Here is a 21,864-nt window from a genome sequence, read left to right on the forward strand (position 1 = left end):
GCCGCTCCCGCACTGCCGGAGCGCGGGGGGAGCGCCCGGAGCTCGGGGGGAGCGCCCCGCTCCGCCAATCACCGCGCGCCGCCCCGCCCCCTCGGCACGGCCCGCCAATGGCGCTCCGCAGAGCCCGCGAGTGCCCGCCCCCGCCCTGTCAATCACAGCCGCCAGCGCCTCCTGTCGGTGCCCGGCCGCAGCGGCACCGCCCTCCGGACCGAGCCCTCCGCCGCGCAGCGGGGGCGCGGGGAGGCGGCCCCTCGCCCGCTCCAGCCAATCAGAACCCGCGATGCCAATCACGTCTGCGCCCTCGGAGCCTATCGGGAGCGGTGCCGCAGCACCGCCCGCCGCGCTGTGTCCGTGCGCGCCGCGGGCCGTGAGGGGCGGTGTGCCCGGAGCGCGGGGTCTGCGCGCCGTGTGGGCAAGCGAGATAAAAACGGGATAAAACCGGCTGGGACACCGCGGGTGTGCGGGAAAACGGGATAAAATCTCGCTGTGGGAACGCGGTCTGAGGTAGCGAATTCCCCAGCTCCCGACTCGCTGTGATTCAGTGGGATTTGCATCCTAAACTGGGCCTAAGGGCGATGCTCAGAGGGGAGGGATTAGTAATCCTCCCTCCCTCCCTCCCTTCAAAACGTTTCTTGAGCAGCCCGAGTCATATTTTTAGACCTCATAATGTATTTTTAGGCAAATGATTAAATTTAGTCAATGATGCTGTATTAACTCTCATGCATTTAATAATTTCATGCATATTCTCATAGGAAAATGTTATTTTTGTGGCAATAGTTCAGCCTTAAGTTCCTCCTTATCATTAGTAATTTGGGAATTCCTGCTGTTAGAAACTGGCTCATGTTTAAGCTTATAAGCACCTTAAAGGAAATCACTTTACATAAAATGCCTTAATTACATATGTTTCATACACCATCATATACAAATTGGATTTAAGATGTTCAGAAGAACATTCAGGACCTGAGAATTCTAGTTTCAGAACAAGGTTTATTTCTGTTCACAGCCTCCTGGCTATTAGCTATGTTAACCTCAGCTCTGTCCCTTCTGTTCCCCTTAAGGATCAGATCTTTGGCAAAAGTTATTTTTTACTTTAGTGAAAAGTGACTGTATCCCCTCGCCAGTCACATCTGCAGTTATGGCAACAGATGCAGAAGCCCAACAATACATGGCTGAACAGGAGGCTTAGGGAAATATTGCCACAGAAACAACAAATCAAAAGTAGGTGGCTTTCCTGTGTCCTAGAAAATACCATTATTTGAACTCCGAGTACTTCCTATTGATGGGACAGATAATTTAATGGTGGTTTTAGGCTGTGCTAACTGTGCTAACTCCTACCTAGATCTATGGAGAATTAGGTCAGCCATTTTCTGAAAAGGGCAAGAACACTTCAAAAAAAAAACCCTCAAACCAGTTTCAAAATCTCCTGCAAACTGCCCAGACACCGTGTGCGTGCTGTAACCCCCACGGGAATAGGCACTGTGATTAATTTGACTCGAGCACAGTTTGTGCAGTGTCCCTGGGAACAGCAGCTCCTGCCCCAGCCCGATGCCCAAGTTTGGGGAGTGCTCACCCAGAGCCTGAACGCTTCCCTTGGTCACAGAGCCCTGAAACAATGGGCTACAAACGGCCAGAGCATGCCAAGATGGAAAACGGGGCATGAATGCAGCCATTGCTTGCATTTATTGGTGCAGAGGAAATGACTCCAGGGACTGAGGCCGGGCACAGGGGCACACGGTGACACTGCTGCTGCACTCATCACTGCCATCCTGGTCTCAAGGCAGGGCACAGGGGCACACGGTGACACTGCTGCTGCAGTGCTCCTCACTGCCATCCTGGTCCCAAGGCAGGGCACAGGGCACACGGTGACATTGCTGCAGTGCTCCTCACTGCCATCCTGGTCTCAAGGCAGGGCACAGGGGCACACGGTGACACTGCTGCTGCAGTGCTCCTCACTGCCATCCTGCTATTCACAGCTCAGCTGCCCTCGCTGCCAGCAGGGCAGAGCTGACAGAGATGTAAACTGGGCCATTACATAAGTATAAATTGTGATACAATAGAATCAATTGTCCTGAATTGCGTTGCTACAGCATCAGCGCTTGCCCCAGGAACTTCTCCAGTCTCTGGTGCAGAGCTGGAGGACAAGGAGGGAGCAGTGATTCTCGATAAATTCCAAGGAAAGCTCACCTTGTAACAGCAGCATGAGTTAGCCATTGCTGGGGTAAACCATTCCATGGACGTGTCAAATGTAAATCCCTCCACTGACAGTTTATAAACTCTATTGCAGTGAGGTTACAATTGGATTGAAAAAGGTAAATGACATTAGTGAGGGGAAGAGAAATCACCAAAACCTGCAGGTAGCATTTAATTAACTGAGAATTGTCACACAACCCATATGCTTTTGTGGGAAACTGATTTTTAATCCAGCTTCAGCTTTGCTTTTCAGTCACTCCAATGTCCTCTACCCACTGAAAGACAGGGGTTTGATTCACTTTTGTGGCCAGACACAATAGAATGGCACTGCAACAGCTTGTATTAAAATACATTTCATTATTCTGCTCACAAATGCAGAATTTGGGAGAACACTTGTCTGAGCTCACACCTTTGAAACACATACTTGTTGCCCAGATAAAATTGTTTTGGCCACTTATGTCAAGCCTTTGTGTCTTGTGCAATATCTGCATTGACATGTTTTCAAATGATAGATGTATGCCATAATTAGACAAAACATTTCAGTAATGCACTTTGCTATTTATATTCCTCAGGTCAGTCTGACACAATGGCAGAATAAATATAAATTCAGATTCTGAAGGGCATTGTGTTGATTAAAACATCCCACACCAAACGTAAATATTTCTATTTCCTCCTGGCAAAACTATAAAATCTTCATTTTATCACCTATCAATAGGTTGCAGAAAAGAACCCATGATGTGAAGCCATAGTTTAATCATCCTCCAGTAAAAACACATATTCACTACTGAACAGTTGTCCTTCATCAAAAAAAAGTATAAACTCTGGGATGGTCCTAGAGATTCATGCAAAAATCTTCAATAATGAGGGGACAGCTGAACATGTAAGAGTTTTCTGTATATAGAAAGAAATTTCTCTTCACTAAAGAGGCAAACACACAGCTCAGCACAACCTGTAACACACCAGAATCTGTGCTGGGTCTGACTGCCTGGCTGGGGGCCTGCAGGTGAAAGCAGAGCAGGCTTTGATCTGGGACTTACTGAAGAGGAAAGAAGAGGGGGATTTGAATTTGGGGAAGCAGTGAAGGTTATAACTATAAAACCAACAAAAAGCTTCTCTGTTGCAGCAGTCAATGCAGACAGAACTTTGCAATCTTCTCCCATCCTTGCAGAGAAGAAATAGAAGCTCATGCTCTAAGAGGAAGCACCGCTAAAAACCCACAAACAAAAAATACAGCCACAACTGTACCTTCCCATTTTGTAATTTAGAGTTATTTGCACACCTGAAAGGTCAATGCTGGATTCTGTACAATCTCACCAAAATTCCCCTTGGAGCTGTCACCAGCTGTCACAGAGCTATGAATAGGTGCTCAGTGGCACCTGCCTGGGAACATTCTTGAGTTTAAAGGATTACTGATATCTGTGTGCACAGAAATTTTCCACATAATTGACTAAGTTATCTACAGATCCTAAATGACTGTCAGCAAACCTGAACAAAGACACCCAATCATTTGTAATTTTTATATTTTCACTGACACAAAAAGGACCAAGGAAACATTCTGTGCGAGTGTGTATCATTTATTGTAGTTCAAGAGAGTCAGGAATTGAACAGAAGACATGGCGAAAAACAGAAAAAAAAGAAAAACAACCTTTTTTTTTCCAACTTAATTTTAAAACACTGTGGTTTCAAATCCTTTTTAAAAAGGAAATTCAAGTATCATATGCAGGGGGCAGTAATATAAAAATGTTTGTGAATTTTTTTTTTTTTTTAAAAACGTAATTCTACATTTCCTGCACCCTTTCTGCTTTGGTAAGGCCAAGCCATGGATACAAATTGGTAAGCAACATAAAAAATGACCCCTGCCCCAAACTGCAGCCTCCAAGGATAAAAGTATCTGCTCTCTGCGGACAAGCTCCAATGGCTCAGAACTGTCAGTTAGCATTGATCTGCAGCATTGAAAGAATGTATTTTATGTTTTTTAAAGTCACTGAAATCCTGGTAATCCCAAGCATCTCATTCATGGCAGCTGTTTTAACATATTTCTATCTCAAGGCTTTTCACAAGTACCAGAGCATCTTGATCAACATAAAGGAAAGGGACATCTCAAGGAAAGGAAATTAAAATCCACATGTGAAGTCTTCGCTTTTTTGAAATTATCCTTGTGTCTAACACCAATTAAAAACCAAATAGGGAAATATGTGTAATATAAAAATACGATCCCAAGATGAACACTTTGTTGCAGGCACAGTTATCGCACAAAATATGTTCTTTTAAGGGCAGGGGAATGATTTTGATTTTCACAGGGTTTGTATTTTTTTGCATTACAGAAGAAAAAGACAGCAGTGCAGGTTGATGGGTGGAACAGAAAGAAAGGAAGAGAAAGAGAAAAAAGTTACTTTAGCAGCAAAATGTCCAAGGTTCTAACCACAATCAAATTAATGGATATCTGGCGGTAAAAAACAAGGTTGAAGGGATGCTGCCCTGATCCATTCGTCTTTGCTAAAATAATTCAGCTGTAAAAACTCCAAAATGTGACATATTGGAGGACAGTTTTGTAACATAAGTAACTTCCTAGCTTGTCCTCCATGTTATTGACCATCGTTATCATTTAAATATATGTACAAGAATGAAGCTGCTTTTCTCCTCATCCACATGCTCCTGTGGTCACTATGGATCAGTGCTGTGGGCGTGCCAATCCATCAACAGCTCCAGGTGTGTCTGCTGCACTCCTGCCAGAACAGCCCACACCCTGCTCTGCCCACTGGTGGTGGCGTGCACTGCAAGGGAATTTCAATGGTCATTCTGCTTGTCTCTCATCCAGGCTTGGATTTGCTCTTTAAGTTCTGGCACTAGTAAGGTAAAAAAAAAAAAGAAAAGAGGAAAAAGAATGATTAAATTACTTGGTAATAGTATTGTAAGAAAGTCCCTCATGACCAATAGCCATTTCCCATTTCTACACCATAATGTTTTTCAGCCCAGCAGTTAAGAAAGCAAGGGTGTGAGGGTTATTTCCCCTCAGAAAAAGGGAAGGCAGAGGGAATGAACTTTTCTGTGCAAGCTGACATGAAAGAACCGTTACCCCTGCTGAAGCCTCAGCAGTGTGCTATCAAGTGCAGAGCTGCCCACGGGTGGCTGCCCCAGCCCCACGCAGGGCCAGCTGTCCCCTGTACCTGGTTCCAGCATGTTCTCCGTCAGCGTCTGACGGTTGAAGGGGTCGGTGGAGGAGTTGAGCAGGTGCCTCAGGATGATTGACCTGTCCATGATGGTTCCCGAGGGCAGCCTCACGGGGTCGGTCATCAGAGTGTCCATCAGGGGATCTGAGGGCACAAGGGTCTCCTCATCAAAGTGAGCAAACAGCTACAAACCTTATCTGCCCATCAACCCACAGTGCAAAACCAGTGCTCGGGGTCCCCAGGACACTGCTAAGTTATAGAAAATGGTTAAATGGACATAAATCTTCACAGCACTTTCCCCTTTCTGACCTAAGCTTTCCCTACTGTCACCCTATTTTCAGCTGGGGGGGTGCTCTTTTCAAGTACATGTTAGCAAAGCATGGCAAGGACTGGACAGTACAATCCCAGGGAAATCTAAAAAACTCTTAGCTCTGTATTTACTTACCTACATCATTGAAATACAGACAGATGCAAGGCTTCATGAACAATATATAGTTTCTATTAACATATGGAATCAATGCAACAAACAAAATCCCTCTATCCAAGACAGGCAGAGTTTAGAGGACTCCACTTGCCTCTGAATTCATCCGGAGCATCGCTGTAATCAATCTCTGCACGGGCGTTCTTGGCAACAATTTCCTCCACTTTCTCTGCCAGCAGTTTGAATTTCTCTATTGCTATGGTAGACTTGATGCCAGCCTTCCTCATCTTGGAGATAACCTCCTCAAAGAGCTCTTTACTGTAGGACCTCTACAGGCAAAGCATAAAAAGACAACTTTGCTGAGTCGTAGAGTCCTTACATGCCATAAAAATAGTAAAGACATTTAATGCATTTTTTAAATGGCAGAAGAAAGGATCAATGAAACCTCAACCTTACATCAAAGCAACTGTATGTAGCATTCATCTAGCACCAAAATGTCAACATTGGGGTAGACTTACAATTTTTTTTACCAGTCATCACCACAGTAGAACTATTAAGGACCAAAAAAAAAAGGGCAACATCACCTAAAGAAAATGAGGAAGATGCTCAGAGAGGCTGACTATAACTATTAGAACTGTTTTGAGACAAAACATCTGTCTTGCCATTCTCCTGTCTGTATTCTTGTTCTCACAAGTCTTGGCTGAAAATACAGCATAAAATGAACTTCTTACCTTCTGTGATAAAATGCAAGGCAGTACTGGGAAAGGAGTGATTCTTTCTCCTAATCCAAACAAGAACTAACAAAAAACCGACCCCACGATGTTGCAAAAATAGTAAGACAGCTCAGAGAGAGTGAATGCTAGAAATCTGCCACCCAGTGCAGCAGGACTATCCAGAGAGACCAAATGCAACTGAAGCAAGCATTACTTTCACGTGAAAAAGAAAGTTAGAGAAGGACTTTTGTAGCTGCCTGTGTTCTACAGAGACACCATTTTCTTTCAAGTTTACAATGTCATGTTTTGACATAATCCTTTTAATACAAAGTGTTATGCACTTTCCAGTGCAAGGCTGAATTATATGACAAAACAAAACACAGTGAGTCTCACAGATTTCTATTTCCCTTGGGATTTTTAAAGCATTTAACACAGCCCCACTGCTTTCATCTGCAGCAGCCTGCAGCAAGCAGTGCCACTCAGCAGGCAGGACACACGGTGCCCACCCAAACGCCTTCCTCGTGCTCAGAGGGAACAGAGTGATGGCAACGTGCCCAGGCTCCATAAATGTTTGCAGATTCCCTCTCCTGCGTGCTGGGATTTGCAAATGGGACATCTCTCAAAATGCTTTAGAGAGATCCCACCATGATCAAGCAACTTTTTTTTTGTTTTGTTTTCTCTCCCAATACCAGTAGCCATTAACCAACCGCACATTTCCTTGGTGTTTCTTTCCTGTCACTGACAGTTTCCAAGAGACTGGTCACTCCCCCCACTCCTTTTTGATGAAGGGCCACTTTGTTAATTAAGCTTTTTTCCAGTTCTCACACCCGCAGGCTTCTTTCTTTTGAATCCCTACATCAGTCTGTGCATTTGCTGTGGCTGGCATAGATGCATGATGGAAAACAGTCTCATATACACTGAACAGCATAAAAATATTCATTATACACATGCAAACACAAAGTCTGTTTCAGATGTGTTACTGGTATTTTCTGGAATGATCAGAACTTCAACAACTACAGAAAAACAATCTTGAGCTACCCCAATACTGCTGCTTCACAGACACGCAAACAGCTTCACATGCTGTAAGCCAGCTTCCTCTAGAATCTCGAGTAGCTGCTGTCTCAAGAACATTTCTTGCCCTCTGTACTTTGAAAAGTTTGTATTATAAGACATGGGCATGGGCAGAAGTGACTCAGTAGTTTGACAACTTTACAAGGACACAGAGCTGCAATAGCTTATCTTGCTCCCAGTATTACCATGAGTTCAAAGGTGCTGTTAATTGTCTCATACATGCTGTGCTTTGTCAGTTTATTACAGAGCCATTTAATAAAGTGATTTCAGAGGGAATACAATTTGGAAACTGTTAACTAGTGAATGAACTTTCATTTGTTGAGGGAGGCACCTGGTCTCAGCTCTGCCTTTTGATGAGGAAAGGGGAGGAAGTCAAAACTCTCCCTCAGTTCTCCCACTTGCAAAGGGACAAAATATTTCTGCTAATTTACAACGAGGCTACAGGCAAAAAGCACATCACACTCAGGAAATTTCCTATGCATGTGAAGTGCCATGGATATTTGTGCATGTTTACAGGTTTGCAAAGCACTGGGAACACCCATCTACAAAGAGCAGACAGAATATGAACAGAGATGATCTGCTGAAAGAAAACAAACTGCAGGGATGTAAGACAAACTGTCTGGCAGCACACAAGCAAGATGAAACGCTTCTAGAATGTTCTGCAAAGTCCTGTTTGTCCACAGAGCTTTTGCCCTTCTCCGTCATCCTCGTGGAGCTCACCTGATCATCAGCAATTGCCTTAGCAAAGCGAGCACAATCCAGCTGCAGATAAATGTCAGTCAGCTGGTCCAACAGCTTCTTTGGTTCAAACCCGTATTTCTCTGGGTTTTCAACTTTCAGGTCACGGCACTTGGGGCCACAAAGTTGCTGTAAGTTAAAGTTCAACATAGCAGCCAGTCGTGGTCCAAGTTCCTGTGAAAGTGAAGTAAAGCACAGATCACAGTGTGAGGGCAGTGATAAAGAAGGTTATCTCTAGAGTTGCACACAGCAAGATCAGGAATTATTAACTAATAAAATTTTCATTTGGTAGGCTTGCAGGAAGTGCCTGTTCTTTATGCATGTTTGCCATTAAAAAATGTCATGCAAACAGTTTCTGTCTGGAAGGATCACACCATCTCAGTGACTCAGGTAATGCTCTCAACATCAAATAACATCAACAGCAATTAGATTTTAATGAGCTGAAGAAAGGGGAGGAGAATGGAGACTAAGTGCTACCAAACATTCCCAGGTTATTATCCAGAGCTGTTAGAGAAGCAGGGAACCAGCTAAAATCTGAGCAGGACTTACAGGTCTGAGAAAAGGCTTTTGGACCTGCTTGGTAAGGATATGGAACATATCAACAGTTTCAGTTGCCAGGGCGAGATATGAACGGGACACGCGCTCATCCTGGGCCAGCTGCGACTGCCGGGCCTGCTGCTGATCCTGCAAAACAAACACAGCGTGCTACACGGCCATGGAACCTCCTGCACCCAGCAAAACCTTACAGCACAGAGCCAAGGACATCCACACAAAAGGAACACACTAAATCTGCACCCAGCAAAACCTTACAGCACAGTGCCAAGGGCATCCACACAAAAGGAACACACTAATTCCAATACAGATGTGGGCCATCCTTTAGTCTAAGGTACAGCTGCTCACTTTTATTACCTAGTACTAATGTCTCCATCAATTTTCCAGAATTCTGCAGCACTAAAGAATGAATGCAAACAGCATAACAAGCCCCTCTGGTTACTGAGTTTGTTTACATCCTCTAACTGCTCCTCACAGCTGCAGAACTGGGTTATGCTTCCCTTCCATCCAAACGCCAATACTTCAAAACCAGCTTGGGATCTGGGAGTCAAATGAAGCTCTCTCTAATTCCCTCTAATTTATGCACCATTATAAATAATAAACACTCCCCAGTGGAACAATCTGCAGATGATGTACCAGCTCATTTTGTAACTACAGTAATGGCTTTACCTTGCTGGTAGGCACAGACAGGAAGAAAGGCTTCTGAAGAGCAAACCAGAATATGTTTAACAAACAAGATTTTTATAGCTTTTCCTTTTGTACTTTTTCTTTTTTTAAATCAATAACCTTAAAATAGAAATACCTGACATTGGTGGGTCAACACACACAATTACTGTTTAATCAGGCCAAGCTCTGAGGTACAGGACTATAACTGTCTGCATCAAATCTACCAAGGACCAATGCATTAACAGAGTAAAAGCTTCTATTCCTTGAAGTCAATTCAACTGGCGAGCATCTTCCCAAACCTCCTTCAGGAAGGTTAAAGTCTCAGTTTCTCCACTTAGAATTAAGTGCACAGTAATTTGAAACTTCATACTATTTCTACTCCACACCACTCTCTTTGCCAGCCACAACATAACTAGGCAGAATGATGGTTTTTTGCAGAATGTCATTCAGAGTGACCATGACCATACTGGCAGCAAGAAAAAGCATTGAGAACTGCTCCTCACAAGCAGCTCTTTGGTGCTGCCTCTTATAAAAAAGTTTTTTTAATGGTCTTGTATTGAAGAATTAAAAATAAGTAAAGGGCACTTTGAAAAACAGCTCTGTTCACCCTGGGCAGCAGGTCCCATTGCTCTTTATTCTTCATCTCCTCTTGCACTTCATGGATACGTTTGAGGGACTCCAGACTCTCATCCAGCAAGAAAGTTGTGTCATTTATCAGCATGTTGATGTAGCGAACAAACTGCTTCCCAGAGCTGAAAACATGGAAACACAGGTATCACAGCAGAGCAGGTGGGTGTGCACAGCTGCAAGCCCAGCAGCACTGCTGCACTGTATAATTCCAACAAGGATCCCATTCCCCAAGCCAAGCTGACTGTGGTGTCCAGAGCTCAGTTTAGAGACACTCCAGTTGCACTGGAAGGGGCTGCCATGTAAAATACAAGGGAAAGCAGCATCACCCAATGGCAGTGACTCCTCAGGCCCTGCCTGAGCAGCCTGCACGGCAGGAAGCTGCCTCACACCACCTCTTACTCACTTGAACTCTTCCATAAATGTACCATGGTGAGCTATGTTCTGCCAGAGGCTTTTGAAAATGGTGCTGATGTGGTAGCGGATTGTAAACTTGTCATAGAACTCGCTAGTGGCTCCGGTGTGTTCCACATCTGTAAAAGAAAACAGATCCCAAAACCTTCCCACCAGGATTCACTGGCAACACACCTCTCCCTACTGCCTCCAATGTGATGAGCTTCAAGCACCCAGGGAAACATTAAGGGATGAATTTCAATTCCTGTTCAGAAGTCTCCATCTTAATTCCCATTACAAGAAGCAGCACTATCCATTTTCTAATCTAGACCCAACCTCATTTCAGAAGAAAACCCTCCAGAAACCAAAACACTCTGCTCTATTCAACTCTGCTCTTCATCCCACAGTCTAAAATCTCACTAAGAAAACTCTGGGTACTCTACAAAAACACTTGTTTTTGTTATGGGTGCAAAAACTTTTCTGAAACATCCAAATCTACAGGACTAGCAAAACTACAGCGAGGAATTTTAAAATCCCAATATTCCTTCAGAAGCAAAGCAAAGAAAAAGCTTTAATTTTGGAATCTAAAGACCAGAATAGCAATTGTCACATCAATTCACACTGCTGGACTAGTCAGTGCACAACAGGACAGGAATTCTGTTTGTGACAGGACTGGAATTCTCAGGGTTCCATCTAGTGCTACTTCCCCCCCTCAGTTCCTGAGCATACAGCCTCATCTTCACAAGACTCAAGATCTATTGGGGGTTTGGGGAGTTTTTTGTTTTGGTTTGTTTGGGTTTTTTCAAACAGTTACAACAGCTAACAGAACCTTTGGGCTTAGACCACTATTGTGCACTCAGTGAGCTACAGACAAAGCACTTACCTGTGTAAAACTTCATCAAGGAGGGGACTAACAATTTAGTGGAGAGAGGGTGATTCTCAATCATTTCAAAGAACTTCTGTGTGCGGGGCTGCACAGCTGGATTTGTCATGAACATCACTTCCACCAGCTTGGCTACTAAGTAAGGATTTCGGATGTAGTTCTGGTTGCACAGCATCACAACGAGGAACATCACTATGTCCTGAGTACAGGGCTCATACAGCACCTGAGGAGCATATCTGGAAACAGGAAACCTAAATTAAAAACCCCAACCCTCGTGTTCTACTTTTAAGATATGGCTTTAAAAAATATTATTCTAGTGATGATTTAACATATCAAAAGATCAAAAGGTCTCACCGAAAACCAAAAAGAAAATTCAAAAAAATTTTCAACTTTCTTCCAAGACAAATCTAGTTTAGAAGGACTGTGGAGCCATCTATGCATTACAGCTGCAGCAATGCTGCCATGCCATAACCTCATGGCTGCATTAACAACCAGAACATTAACTGCAGATTGTTAGAAAACTACTTTTGCCCCCTCCATTTATGCATGTGCCACCTGCTAAAGGGACAAATGGCAGTACAAGTTTCCTTCAAAGATAACTTTACTTACTGTACAATAAAAAATAAAAATTCAGCAACATCTTCTACGTAAAACTCTGGCAATGATGCAAATACTTTCGGAACCTCAGGAGTTAAAGGCAATTTTATGCTGTAAAACAGAAGAGACAACAAACAGGAGAGTAGACCAGCAGGGTTAAGCAGAAAGTGTCACGTGCTCACTTATGGAATCCTTCCAAGGGAGCCCTTCATAAGAATCAGAGCCTGACTGTTCAGAGCTCCATGTCAGTACTTAAGGGTACCAAACATACCTGAGGGGGCCCCCAAACCCAAGTGAACATTAAACTCTGAAGAACAGAAATATTCCATGCAAGGATGCATGTCACCAACCCGTAACAATGCAGACATTGTAAGCAAAATTCTAGAGCTGCTCAATTCAGTGAGCAATCCAGCAGGATCTGACATATCTTTGATCCAACTTACACAGATAAACCTGACACTCACTTGGGATAGGCAGGGTCAAGAATGCGAAGCATCAGCTGAATCACCATGCCATAGAAATTCAGGCATCTCCTGAGGAAGTTTTCATCCAGCAAACCAGCATCTGCACAAGCCTTACACCTCACCAGTTTCTGCAGAACATGCACACAAAAATTAATCCAGGGCAAGACAGCATAAAGGAATGGGAAGCCTCTTCAAGATAATCAATATATCTCTGGTCAATAAACAGTGGTCTCTTCTTACAATACACTCTTATTTCAAGAAAATAGGGCCCCAACACAGCAAGTAAAATACAATTTAGAGTTGCAGGGACAGATATGCCTTTCACAAACTTTATCAAAACAATGAAAGAAGTAACAAATGTATCCAAGTGGGAAAATGTGTGATTAAAGCATTTTGGTGCTACAGCTCAAAACAATTGAGCCAATTTCTTTGAGGAAGATCTAAGTAGAACAGGCCTACAAAAAACAGAGCAACCAGCTTACTCATCTTTGCAGGAACTCTGTGTGAGATCAGTGACTTGAGAGTTCCTACTTGTGCATGGACTATGCACCCACAGCTACTCCTGAACAAAGCCCAGTCCCTTTGCTTGGTCTCTTTCCAATTAAAATACACAGAATGTTCTTATTGGTGTAACTTTGAATCTCAGATTCACCACTGATGTTATATTCTGTAATGACCACCATCCAGTGCAGCCCTCCCAGGAGTCAGAGGTTCAAACCCACCATTCTCAAGCAGCAAAAGAGAGAAGCTGTACATAAACATGGGGACACAAAGTCAACACACGCGGGCCGCAGAAGGGTTTGCCTGAGAGCTGAGTCACTTACAGACCTTGAGCTGTGTCTTGCACCGTTTCAGCATCTCGCGATGCCTGGTGGCCAGAGGAGAATCCTTCCACTGACTTTCGTTGTTTTTCAAATCTTCAACAGTCCTGAAAACCAGATGCAGGAACTGGTTATCATGAGAGAGGGGAAATGTGCTGCCAGCACAAGGCATTTCACTGACTTATCTGCTAAAAGCCAATGAAATACAGAGAAGTGGGGAAAAAAAGCTGATCATTTTCAAAGAAATTATCTATCATCATAGCAAGAGAAATAAGTTGCTTTTGTAAATACAGACTGAACATCTGCACAGCCAGAACTCAGAGGCACCACATACACTAGCTCCAACACCCATGAAAATTAAAGCTTAACACAAGGAAAAGATGGTTCCATCAATGAGACAGAGAGTTCATTCATCTTCTGGTACCAAAAAGGAAACTGGAAGACAAAATCAGCTAAGGAAGAAAGAGGTGCCCAGCACAAAGTCTTGTTAGAAACAAGAAAGTTGCAGGTCCATATCCTGTGTATCTTCCCCCTTTCTACTATTGCAAATGATTTCTTTTGAGTTTTGTTCCACACTTCTCATGCTCCACTCCCAAGAAAACCCAGGCTTGAAGGGGAGTTCAGTATGTGAACAGTCCATATTCTCCCTGTTGGTGTAAGGACCAGAAGGCCAAGGGGGTTGATATTCCTCCCCTTCCTTACCCATTTTTTATGCTGCTCCACAGAAAAGAGGACTTAAATGTACATTACACACACCATTTGCATTAAAAAAAATTCTATGTATTCACATATCTTAATCCTTTTCAGGAAGTGCAGCTGATTAGAACAAAACTCATACACTGAACTGCATGAATACAGTCCCTTTTCATCCCTTCTCTAAACACAAATTCTCTTCCACATAAATGTCTGCCTACAGCAGACAAATATCCCATTTGTATGTGTAATTTCTTTACTAACAAGATCTAAAGATGTTTCCAGTGTTGTAAGAAGCTATGCAATTCATGGAAAAGGCTGAAGCCTGAGCTCCTACTGCTGTCAGGAAAGCCAAGAGCTCTTCCCTCTGCACCGTTGGATGGGGACTGCTGCATCAGCAACTCCTGTGAAACAATTCTAAATAAGGAAAAAGCAGCAATTCCTTTTTCAAGCCAACATATGGCTTTTTACAAGTAATCCACAGGCTGTTTATAGGAAAATACTTTTTCCTTTAACATATACTGACTCTTCCTGCTCTGCTCTCTGCCGCTTCCCAGGTTCTTGGCCTGCATATGCTTTAAAAATGAAATCATTTCAAATGCAGTCCAAAAATCCTGTAATGAACTCATGGCATTACTGCCAAGGAACATTTACCAAATTGCAGTGAGTGCAATTATAAACAATGGAAAATACTGATGATACAAAATCTGTTCTAATTTTAACAGAGTATTCTTCAAGGTTTAGCAACTGTAAAAGTGTATTTGAGTTTATGCCAAGAGAAATGGAAAACAGGAGTACCTTCATGTTAACACCATAATGTATTTATCATTTTTAAAACAGCAAACCATATGCTGAATTACATGTAGAGAACAATATTAAGAGTTCACTGCTGAAGGCTTCTTTCCCCCTGTCCTGAGAGTATGACAAATTCTCCTGTCTCAGAAGTTGAGGGGGAAAAGTTAAATATCTTCTGGGATGTTCAAAACAGCTCAGGCACAACTCACAGTGTCTGGTTTCTGAAATCACAAGTCACCTGCACAGTGACCTGGTTATCAGCCCCAGAACCTGACACACACTCCTCCAGCTCTGCCAGAGAGCCCGAGGCACTGATGCCCACACCCTGCCAACCACACCACAGATTAGTTATAATGAACAGTGGTAAGCAGTGTCATGAATCCTAAAATGTTCTGAAGAGAGTTATCTTTCAAATAGCATGGTCTTCTCACCAACTTGAGCTGCCTTGTGTAACCAACACCCTCCATCTCACTGTTATCTGAATTCCTGATTCCAATCACAATCCCTCAATACCCCAAAATGCCCAAGGGCCAAAAGCAGCAGAGAACCAGAAAGCCAAGGGGGTCTGCAGCCAGCACCAGCTTCACCTCAATTGTTACTGTAATTTCCTGCAGTTTATCAGACTCCTGCCCTGCTGGCAGCACCCCCAGCCCAGTGCCCACCTGTTGAGCTCCCTGATGGCGCGCAGCCTGCGGATGTAGCGGCGGCAGCTGGGCAGGATGGACAGGTGGTGGGCGTGCAGGGTGAGGAAGAAACATTCCGTTGGGAACTTCGGCTCAGAAAACAGAGACGGGTCCCTGTCTGGAAAACAAAAGCAGTACAAGAGAACAAATTCAAAAATTAACTGCCTTGTCTACGGTGAGACCTCAAATTCAACTTTCTTGAAAACGAGGAAAAGCAGACAGCATCAAGAAAAGGGATTTACGAAAAGGGAATTCTTTGCTGGAATCAAGTACTTCCATGTACCCCCATATCAGAAGGCACAGTAATGCTTAACATATCTCAGTAAGAGTACTAACAAAGTTCAGCAATCCAGGCTGCAACCTCCTCCATTGTTGCTTTCACTCTCGTCTCATCTGTGGGAAGCTCGATTCGACACCTGGGATGGAATATGTACATGGGATCAACCGTTTCCAGCTTTATCTTCGTACTCAGCTGCTGCAGTACCCAGAGGAAGTTGAGCATGAAGCCATCTGTGGACACCAAACGATCGTCTGTCTGTGGGGTGAGAAAGCAAAGGGCTGAGGACGTGGGCTGAGAAACACCTGGGGATGTACAATGCCAAAATCCCACCCCTGTGGTTTCACTGGAGCCATATCTGTGCTGCTCCTTTTACAGACACCACACAAAGCCCAGCACTTTACCAGCTGGGAAAGCAGAGTGCTAAACACAGTCAATTGGAACGATGCCCTCAGAAATGGGGCAGGGCAAGTACAAAGCTTTGAACATGTACTACAGAAGCCCTGTTAATGAAGTGACATCTCAGTTCTAAGAGAGGAAATCAACTGTTAGAATAGGTAAAACAGATGAATTTCAGAAATAGAAAATGTATTGCAACAAAGAAGACAGGGCTTCTTGCCTGTGGTAGCAAGCACTCAAAATTCTTTTGTCCTCCATTCCAGACCACCACTGCATAAGCCATCTAGTGCTATTTGTGGCTGGATGAATCACAAGAAGAGCATTTCCCTTTATTTACCTGCATTTGGGCCTTTTTCATGTTGGCATTGACCACAGCTGCCATGTAGCTGAGAGCTGCCTCCCGGGTGTCCCCGTTCAGCAGGACACTGTGCAGGATCTTGAACAGCTCTTGCTGCAATTGCAAACAAACACCTCTCAGCACCACAGTCCTGCCTGCTGTTTGTCTGGATTTTTATGTTATGCAAAATTCAGTAAAACTTCTGTTACAGTCTTATCACCACCTTTATATGCATCTTAGTCATGACATTAGTTAAACCAAAGATATAAATACAAGAGTAGTGCAACACACTACTAACACAGTATGCACTTACTCAACCTTTAACATGATCTGTAACTCATGACTAACTGAGCAGATATTTTCTGAATTGGCATACAGCCTTAGAGAAATATTCCTAGCACTCTAATTTTTTCCCCAATTCATTTCAGCCATGTCCTGAAAGGTTTGTGGTTTAAGACAGAAGCTAATTTTTTTAGATTATATTCTTCATCTATGTCAAGACCAAAAAAATCCACATATTATGCTTTTTTTTTAAAGAATAAGAATACTTACCCTTGCTAATTCCAGGTAATGTTGCAAAGACTGGCTAACAACCCGGGTGTTCTCAAGAGTAATGGCAGGCCCTGAGAAGTACTTTTCAACTACTTTGTTCTGAAAGTAAGATGAATATTGGCAAACATATTGAAATGTTCTGGGTAAGTAAAAAACCCCTCACAACAAAAGAACCCCACCACATCAGCATCCTTCTGTGACACTTACATCATCTTCAGCAAAGACAGACAGACTGAAGAAGGCTCCAAGGTAGGAAAGTCTTTGCAGTTCTCTTCCTGCGCCTGGGCTTAAAGATTTAGGCAACCACAAGGGCAAAGAGACAACCTAAAAATAGGAGAAACAGCAAGTTCTTCAAAGCTGCTGTGTCAGCCATCCTGCTTTGTCCCCTTCCAGTGTCTGCCACACAGCCTCCAACCTCCAACACTCAGTCATGCTGATGGCAAAATGGAACCATCTCCTCAGTATTCCAGCAACCCAAGCAACTCGTGTTTGTCCCAGTTTTAATAAATTCTCAGGGTAAAGGATTCCCTCTACCAGCTTAATTTTACCTATTGTTTTGCATGAGAGGCTCCAGTAGCTCTTGCTTAGAGTTCTGGAGAGCATTATCAACAGGGTCTGTACAACACCACCAAAATAAGTTAAATGGTTCTTTTAACTAGAGAAAACTCAAACTGGAGACACTCACCAAACTGCACATGGGGTGCGTTTTCCCAAACTTGATTTCACAAAGTTCGCATAGTGCCTATAAAGAAATCCCAGTAAAAAATACTTTTTTGAGTAATTCTTAAGTAACCTGTCTGCAACAAACAAGCTTACTATGACAGACTGCTGAAAGAGCAGAAGCTTTCTCACTTGATCAGTGGAAAAGCTTCACAATCACAGTGAAAATGTCCAAAGAGAACTAAAGCACATCCTGCTCCCATTTTAGCTTTTACATCTGCTCCAAGCCATTTAAAAAGAGCCAACATGTCTCACAGGATAACAAATTATTGCACTTATTTCAAAGATTAGCTGTGCAAATTGTTGTTTGCTCAGAACATGACAATGCCTGTGCTGGACTCCTGACCTGCCCCATTAAAACCAGTAACAATAATAAATAGAGCAATTGTTTAATCCATACACCAAGGCCTTTGTCTTCTGAATCGGAGTGGAAAAACGTCAAATGAACACAGAACCCAGGAACAAAGAATCCTATCCAAGATCTCCAGCTCACTTTCAACTGCAGCACAGAAAGAAGCAAGCAGCCATAACAGAGATTTCTGGAAACACAAAGATCCTGCTGGGTCCCACTTGTCCTGGGTTACATGTTCTCAGTCCTCAACTGCACTACAGTGAGTGACTGCTATTCCACCCTTTTGTTGCACACTGTGCCAACTACAGATAAGGAAAACACAGACTCGTTTTCAAGTAGTCCTTCTTTCCAGCCAACAAACAAAAAAAGCAGGAAAACACAAAAGCAGAAAAAAGAAAAATTATTGGTTTTTGCCAAGTAACAGAGTTACTCAATCAGTTTGATTTGCAGCACCCTAGTCCAGGTGATTACCATAAGTACAAATTAAACCTGAGATTTAACAGCCATTTTTGGCATCATACACTGAAGATCCTAAAAGGATCCAAAGGTGTTAAGATGACAATGCTCAATTTACCAAGAATCCAGCTTGCTCCTTGGTGGCCAAACACACTTTGCAAAAGACTGGTTTGTTTTGTCAATAGAAACAGTAGGAGGGAAGCAGACCTAGGACTAAAGTAGGAATTTTAAAAAGACTAAAAATAACCCCCTCAGCTTTTCAGCCAGGGAATATTAAGATATTTTTCTCAGTAGATAGATTCCAATTCAAATAATTTGGGGTTTAATGCAACCTATTTGAATTTCCTCACATATAAAAGTTGAGTCTAAACTAGAGTGGTATGGATATTGGGTGTTATTCTCCAGAGTTAAACTGAGAGAAGTTTATTGGGATTTTATAACCCTCCACAGTATTGTGCATGATGACATCCATATATTTGATAATTTTATATAAAGCAATACACACAAACATTTGAGTAGTCCACTATACAGTCTTCATTAAGCTTAAGACATTATTGGCCTCCCACTCTACTGAATTTTTCATGTTCTTTACACATCTCATGCCCCATTAATCTTCTGACAGAGTTTAATAGCAATCCACTTACAAAAAAGAATCCCCAAAATGTTGAAGTGTTATCTTGCTTAGAATCTGCGTGTTATCAGTGAACATAAAGAAACTGCTTCTAGAAATGGACAGTCCTTACCATAAGGGGATATTTAAAATTGTCACTATCGAGGGAGCACTCTTTGGAAGCCACAGCCAGGCCTTGTAAGATGGGAATAAAGATCTGTAAAAACACAAGTAAATTACTTTACTCAAGAACAGGAAACAATCAAATTACTGCCATACAAAGCATGAAATGTCTGCTCATTCTTCAAATAGTGCAACTTACACAAAACAAAAACTGTTTGGTTTTTTTTTCATTTGTATCAGTTAAGCCCAAAGGCTCCAGAGAGTATTCAAAGCTAAAACCCAACTTGTTTGCTGTAGTTTAAGCAATGGGGTGTTGCTCCATTGAGTTCCCTGCATAATCTCTGCAAGCAAGTTCCCTGTGTGCTATAGACACAAATGAGAGCACGGGTTCTGTACAGGTGTCCCACAACCTACTGCCCAAATAGGGAATAATTTATTTGTCTGTACACTTGGGGCAATAATATAGCTCTAATTCTGCATGATGTGTAAGTGGGTAAAGATAATAAGCAGCAGTCAAGGGTTGTTAGGAAAGAGGAAGTGACTTGACAGGAACTTATTAACCAGAAGTAATTATACCCATTTAGTAAGTCCCAATCACACTGTTCTGACAACTACACCCTCACAAAATAAACCCACAGTAATTTTGCAACAACAACAACAACAGGAGTCCCACTGAATTTAAAGTATATTCTGTTGCTCCTGTGAAGAGACATAAAATGTTATTAAAGCATTCCAGGAAAGCACTGCACAGATGGCCACGTGCTTCAACCCCAGGAATGCTTCTCTTCTCCAGGACAGGACCTCTTACACTTTTACATCTGCTTTTTGTTCTCTACGTGAACCTCTACTAACAGGAGTCCAGACAGAAACATAAATTATCAATAGTTACTTGCACTACACATAAAAATTATCTAATGTCATTCTTTGCAAAACTGGAAGGGTCAAATGCCATTTCAGAGGCCCCTTTAGAGCCAAATCAAATCTTACTATGGGAGTGCTAATTAGAGACAACTACACCCTTACAGATCTGCTTTACACTATACAGACTAGAAGTTTGCTAGTTTTGTATCTTAATTACTTTTCATCTCAGTGAGCTACTCTGACACACAGAACAGACCATCCCATGTTTCTCAGTCATTTTCTCTGTAAATATGAAGAATTACTGGACTAGGATTTGTAAAGTGCTCTTAGCACCTTACACACAAATTATTAAAGATGCAAAGAAGGGTAAAGATTGCAAGATGGCAAACACCATAAGTCTGAGTAAGATTACTGAAGATTGCTGTCTTAACACCTACATTTCTAGGAATTTCATACAAAAGAATGAAAACCAAGATCAATCTTGTAATATATGCCTGCACATTCCAAGTAGTCCACTCCTACATTAGTGTTGCTGCTTATTAGCAAATACACTTTTAATACTTAGAACCAGCAAATACTGAAAGTCAGTCTTTTTCACAAAATGCTAAATGGGTTAAAAAAAGAACAAAACCAAACTCCAGTTGCTTTAACAGGCTGCTAGTCCTAGAGGTAATGGGTAGAAATCCACTCTCTTGGGTACTGCAAATTACAAAACCATGTGCTAGAGCTATTTTTGACCTATGCCTCACCTGTTTGAACACCTCTTCATCCTGGTAAGTTGTTCTCACCAATTCTTGAATGAAGCCAAATGGGAGATTCCTACACAGCATATATGGTACCAGCAGAGACTGCTGCTGCAATGACCTTAATTTGTATTAAAAAAAAATAAAATGTACTGATTATCTGCACTAGTATTCACAAAAACATCAGAGCAGTCACATGCAAGGATGTGTCTGCAAGCACATCAGCAATGTCTGGGTACACCTATTCCTTTCAGAAGTAACTAATCTTGTCTGCTCAAGTTACTTTGGGAAAGGTTGTTCTCTAACAGATGCTGCTGCCAACATCACACTTCAGTTAACGAGGCTGGAAGGAAACAACAGCTTCTCTGTAGTAATTGGTTGCTCCTTCTACCCCTTCTAATAAAAAAACCTCTTTGTTAAGCTCAATTGGTGAAGGAACAACATTTTTTTTACATGGGTTTTTCCAGATTAAAAAAGAACATAACATGAGTATTTTCTGAATTAATGCAGTCATTACTTTTAACACCAACTTTAACTGCTTCCTAGCATTCTGAAAGAAGGGTCTCTTTTCTTCTCAGTCCCTGATCCCCCATTTAAACTGTTCACATCACCCTGGCTGATTTCACCCAAATGCAGATAGAAAGCACTCAAACTGCTCCCCACCAACTCATCACTTGTAAAGCAACAAACTATTCCTCTGGCACAGAATTCTCCTGCTGCAACAACTGATCTTCGTTTTCTTGTCTAATCCTCAGAAGGAGAAAAGGACCCTGGGACAGTAACTCTCATGATTAACATTAGCTGGATTTACCTTGGTTGAGTTAAGGATCCCTGTAGCACCAAAGCAGCGTGTGAAATGCACTGGGATCTGATGTTGCTCAGTAACTGGCTAACTGTTGGCTGGCTACACATCTGATAAAAATAAATTTTAGTACAAATCAGAAATTACATACAGAA

At 42.5% G+C, this 21,864-nt stretch overlaps 1 protein-coding gene across 2 annotated transcripts in view; it reads right to left on the minus strand.

The window, feature by feature from the left end:
- Positions 1–3,746: 3,746 nt before the first annotated feature.
- The window catches only part of UBE4B (ubiquitination factor E4B), a 32,967-nt gene continuing 14,849 nt past the window's right edge, over positions 3,747–21,864 (minus strand). For both annotated transcript variants that reach the window (XM_058818597.1, XM_058818596.1), the window contains 20 exons: positions 21,719–21,819; positions 20,914–21,028; positions 19,314–19,397; positions 17,728–17,784; positions 17,250–17,366; positions 17,043–17,141; positions 16,491–16,604; positions 15,814–16,012; positions 15,457–15,595; positions 13,314–13,413; positions 12,486–12,613; positions 12,034–12,132; positions 11,425–11,660; positions 10,555–10,681; positions 10,129–10,273; positions 8,853–8,987; positions 8,286–8,477; positions 5,936–6,110; positions 5,358–5,504; positions 3,747–5,036 (listed from right to left, as the gene is read on the minus strand). In XM_058818597.1, the coding sequence (XP_058674580.1) occupies positions 4,978–5,036; positions 5,358–5,504; positions 5,936–6,110; positions 8,286–8,477; positions 8,853–8,987; positions 10,129–10,273; positions 10,555–10,681; positions 11,425–11,660; positions 12,034–12,132; positions 12,486–12,613; positions 13,314–13,413; positions 15,457–15,595; positions 15,814–16,012; positions 16,491–16,604; positions 17,043–17,141; positions 17,250–17,366; positions 17,728–17,784; positions 19,314–19,397; positions 20,914–21,028; positions 21,719–21,819 (2,568 nt within the window). In that variant the 3' untranslated portion in view covers positions 3,747–4,977. The remainder of the gene's footprint in view (positions 5,037–5,357; positions 5,505–5,935; positions 6,111–8,285; positions 8,478–8,852; positions 8,988–10,128; positions 10,274–10,554; positions 10,682–11,424; positions 11,661–12,033; positions 12,133–12,485; positions 12,614–13,313; positions 13,414–15,456; positions 15,596–15,813; positions 16,013–16,490; positions 16,605–17,042; positions 17,142–17,249; positions 17,367–17,727; positions 17,785–19,313; positions 19,398–20,913; positions 21,029–21,718; positions 21,820–21,864) is intronic.

Source organism: Ammospiza caudacuta, chromosome 22 (assembly GCF_027887145.1).
Source record: "Ammospiza caudacuta isolate bAmmCau1 chromosome 22, bAmmCau1.pri, whole genome shotgun sequence".
Taxonomy (NCBI): Eukaryota; Metazoa; Chordata; class Aves; order Passeriformes; family Passerellidae; genus Ammospiza; species Ammospiza caudacuta.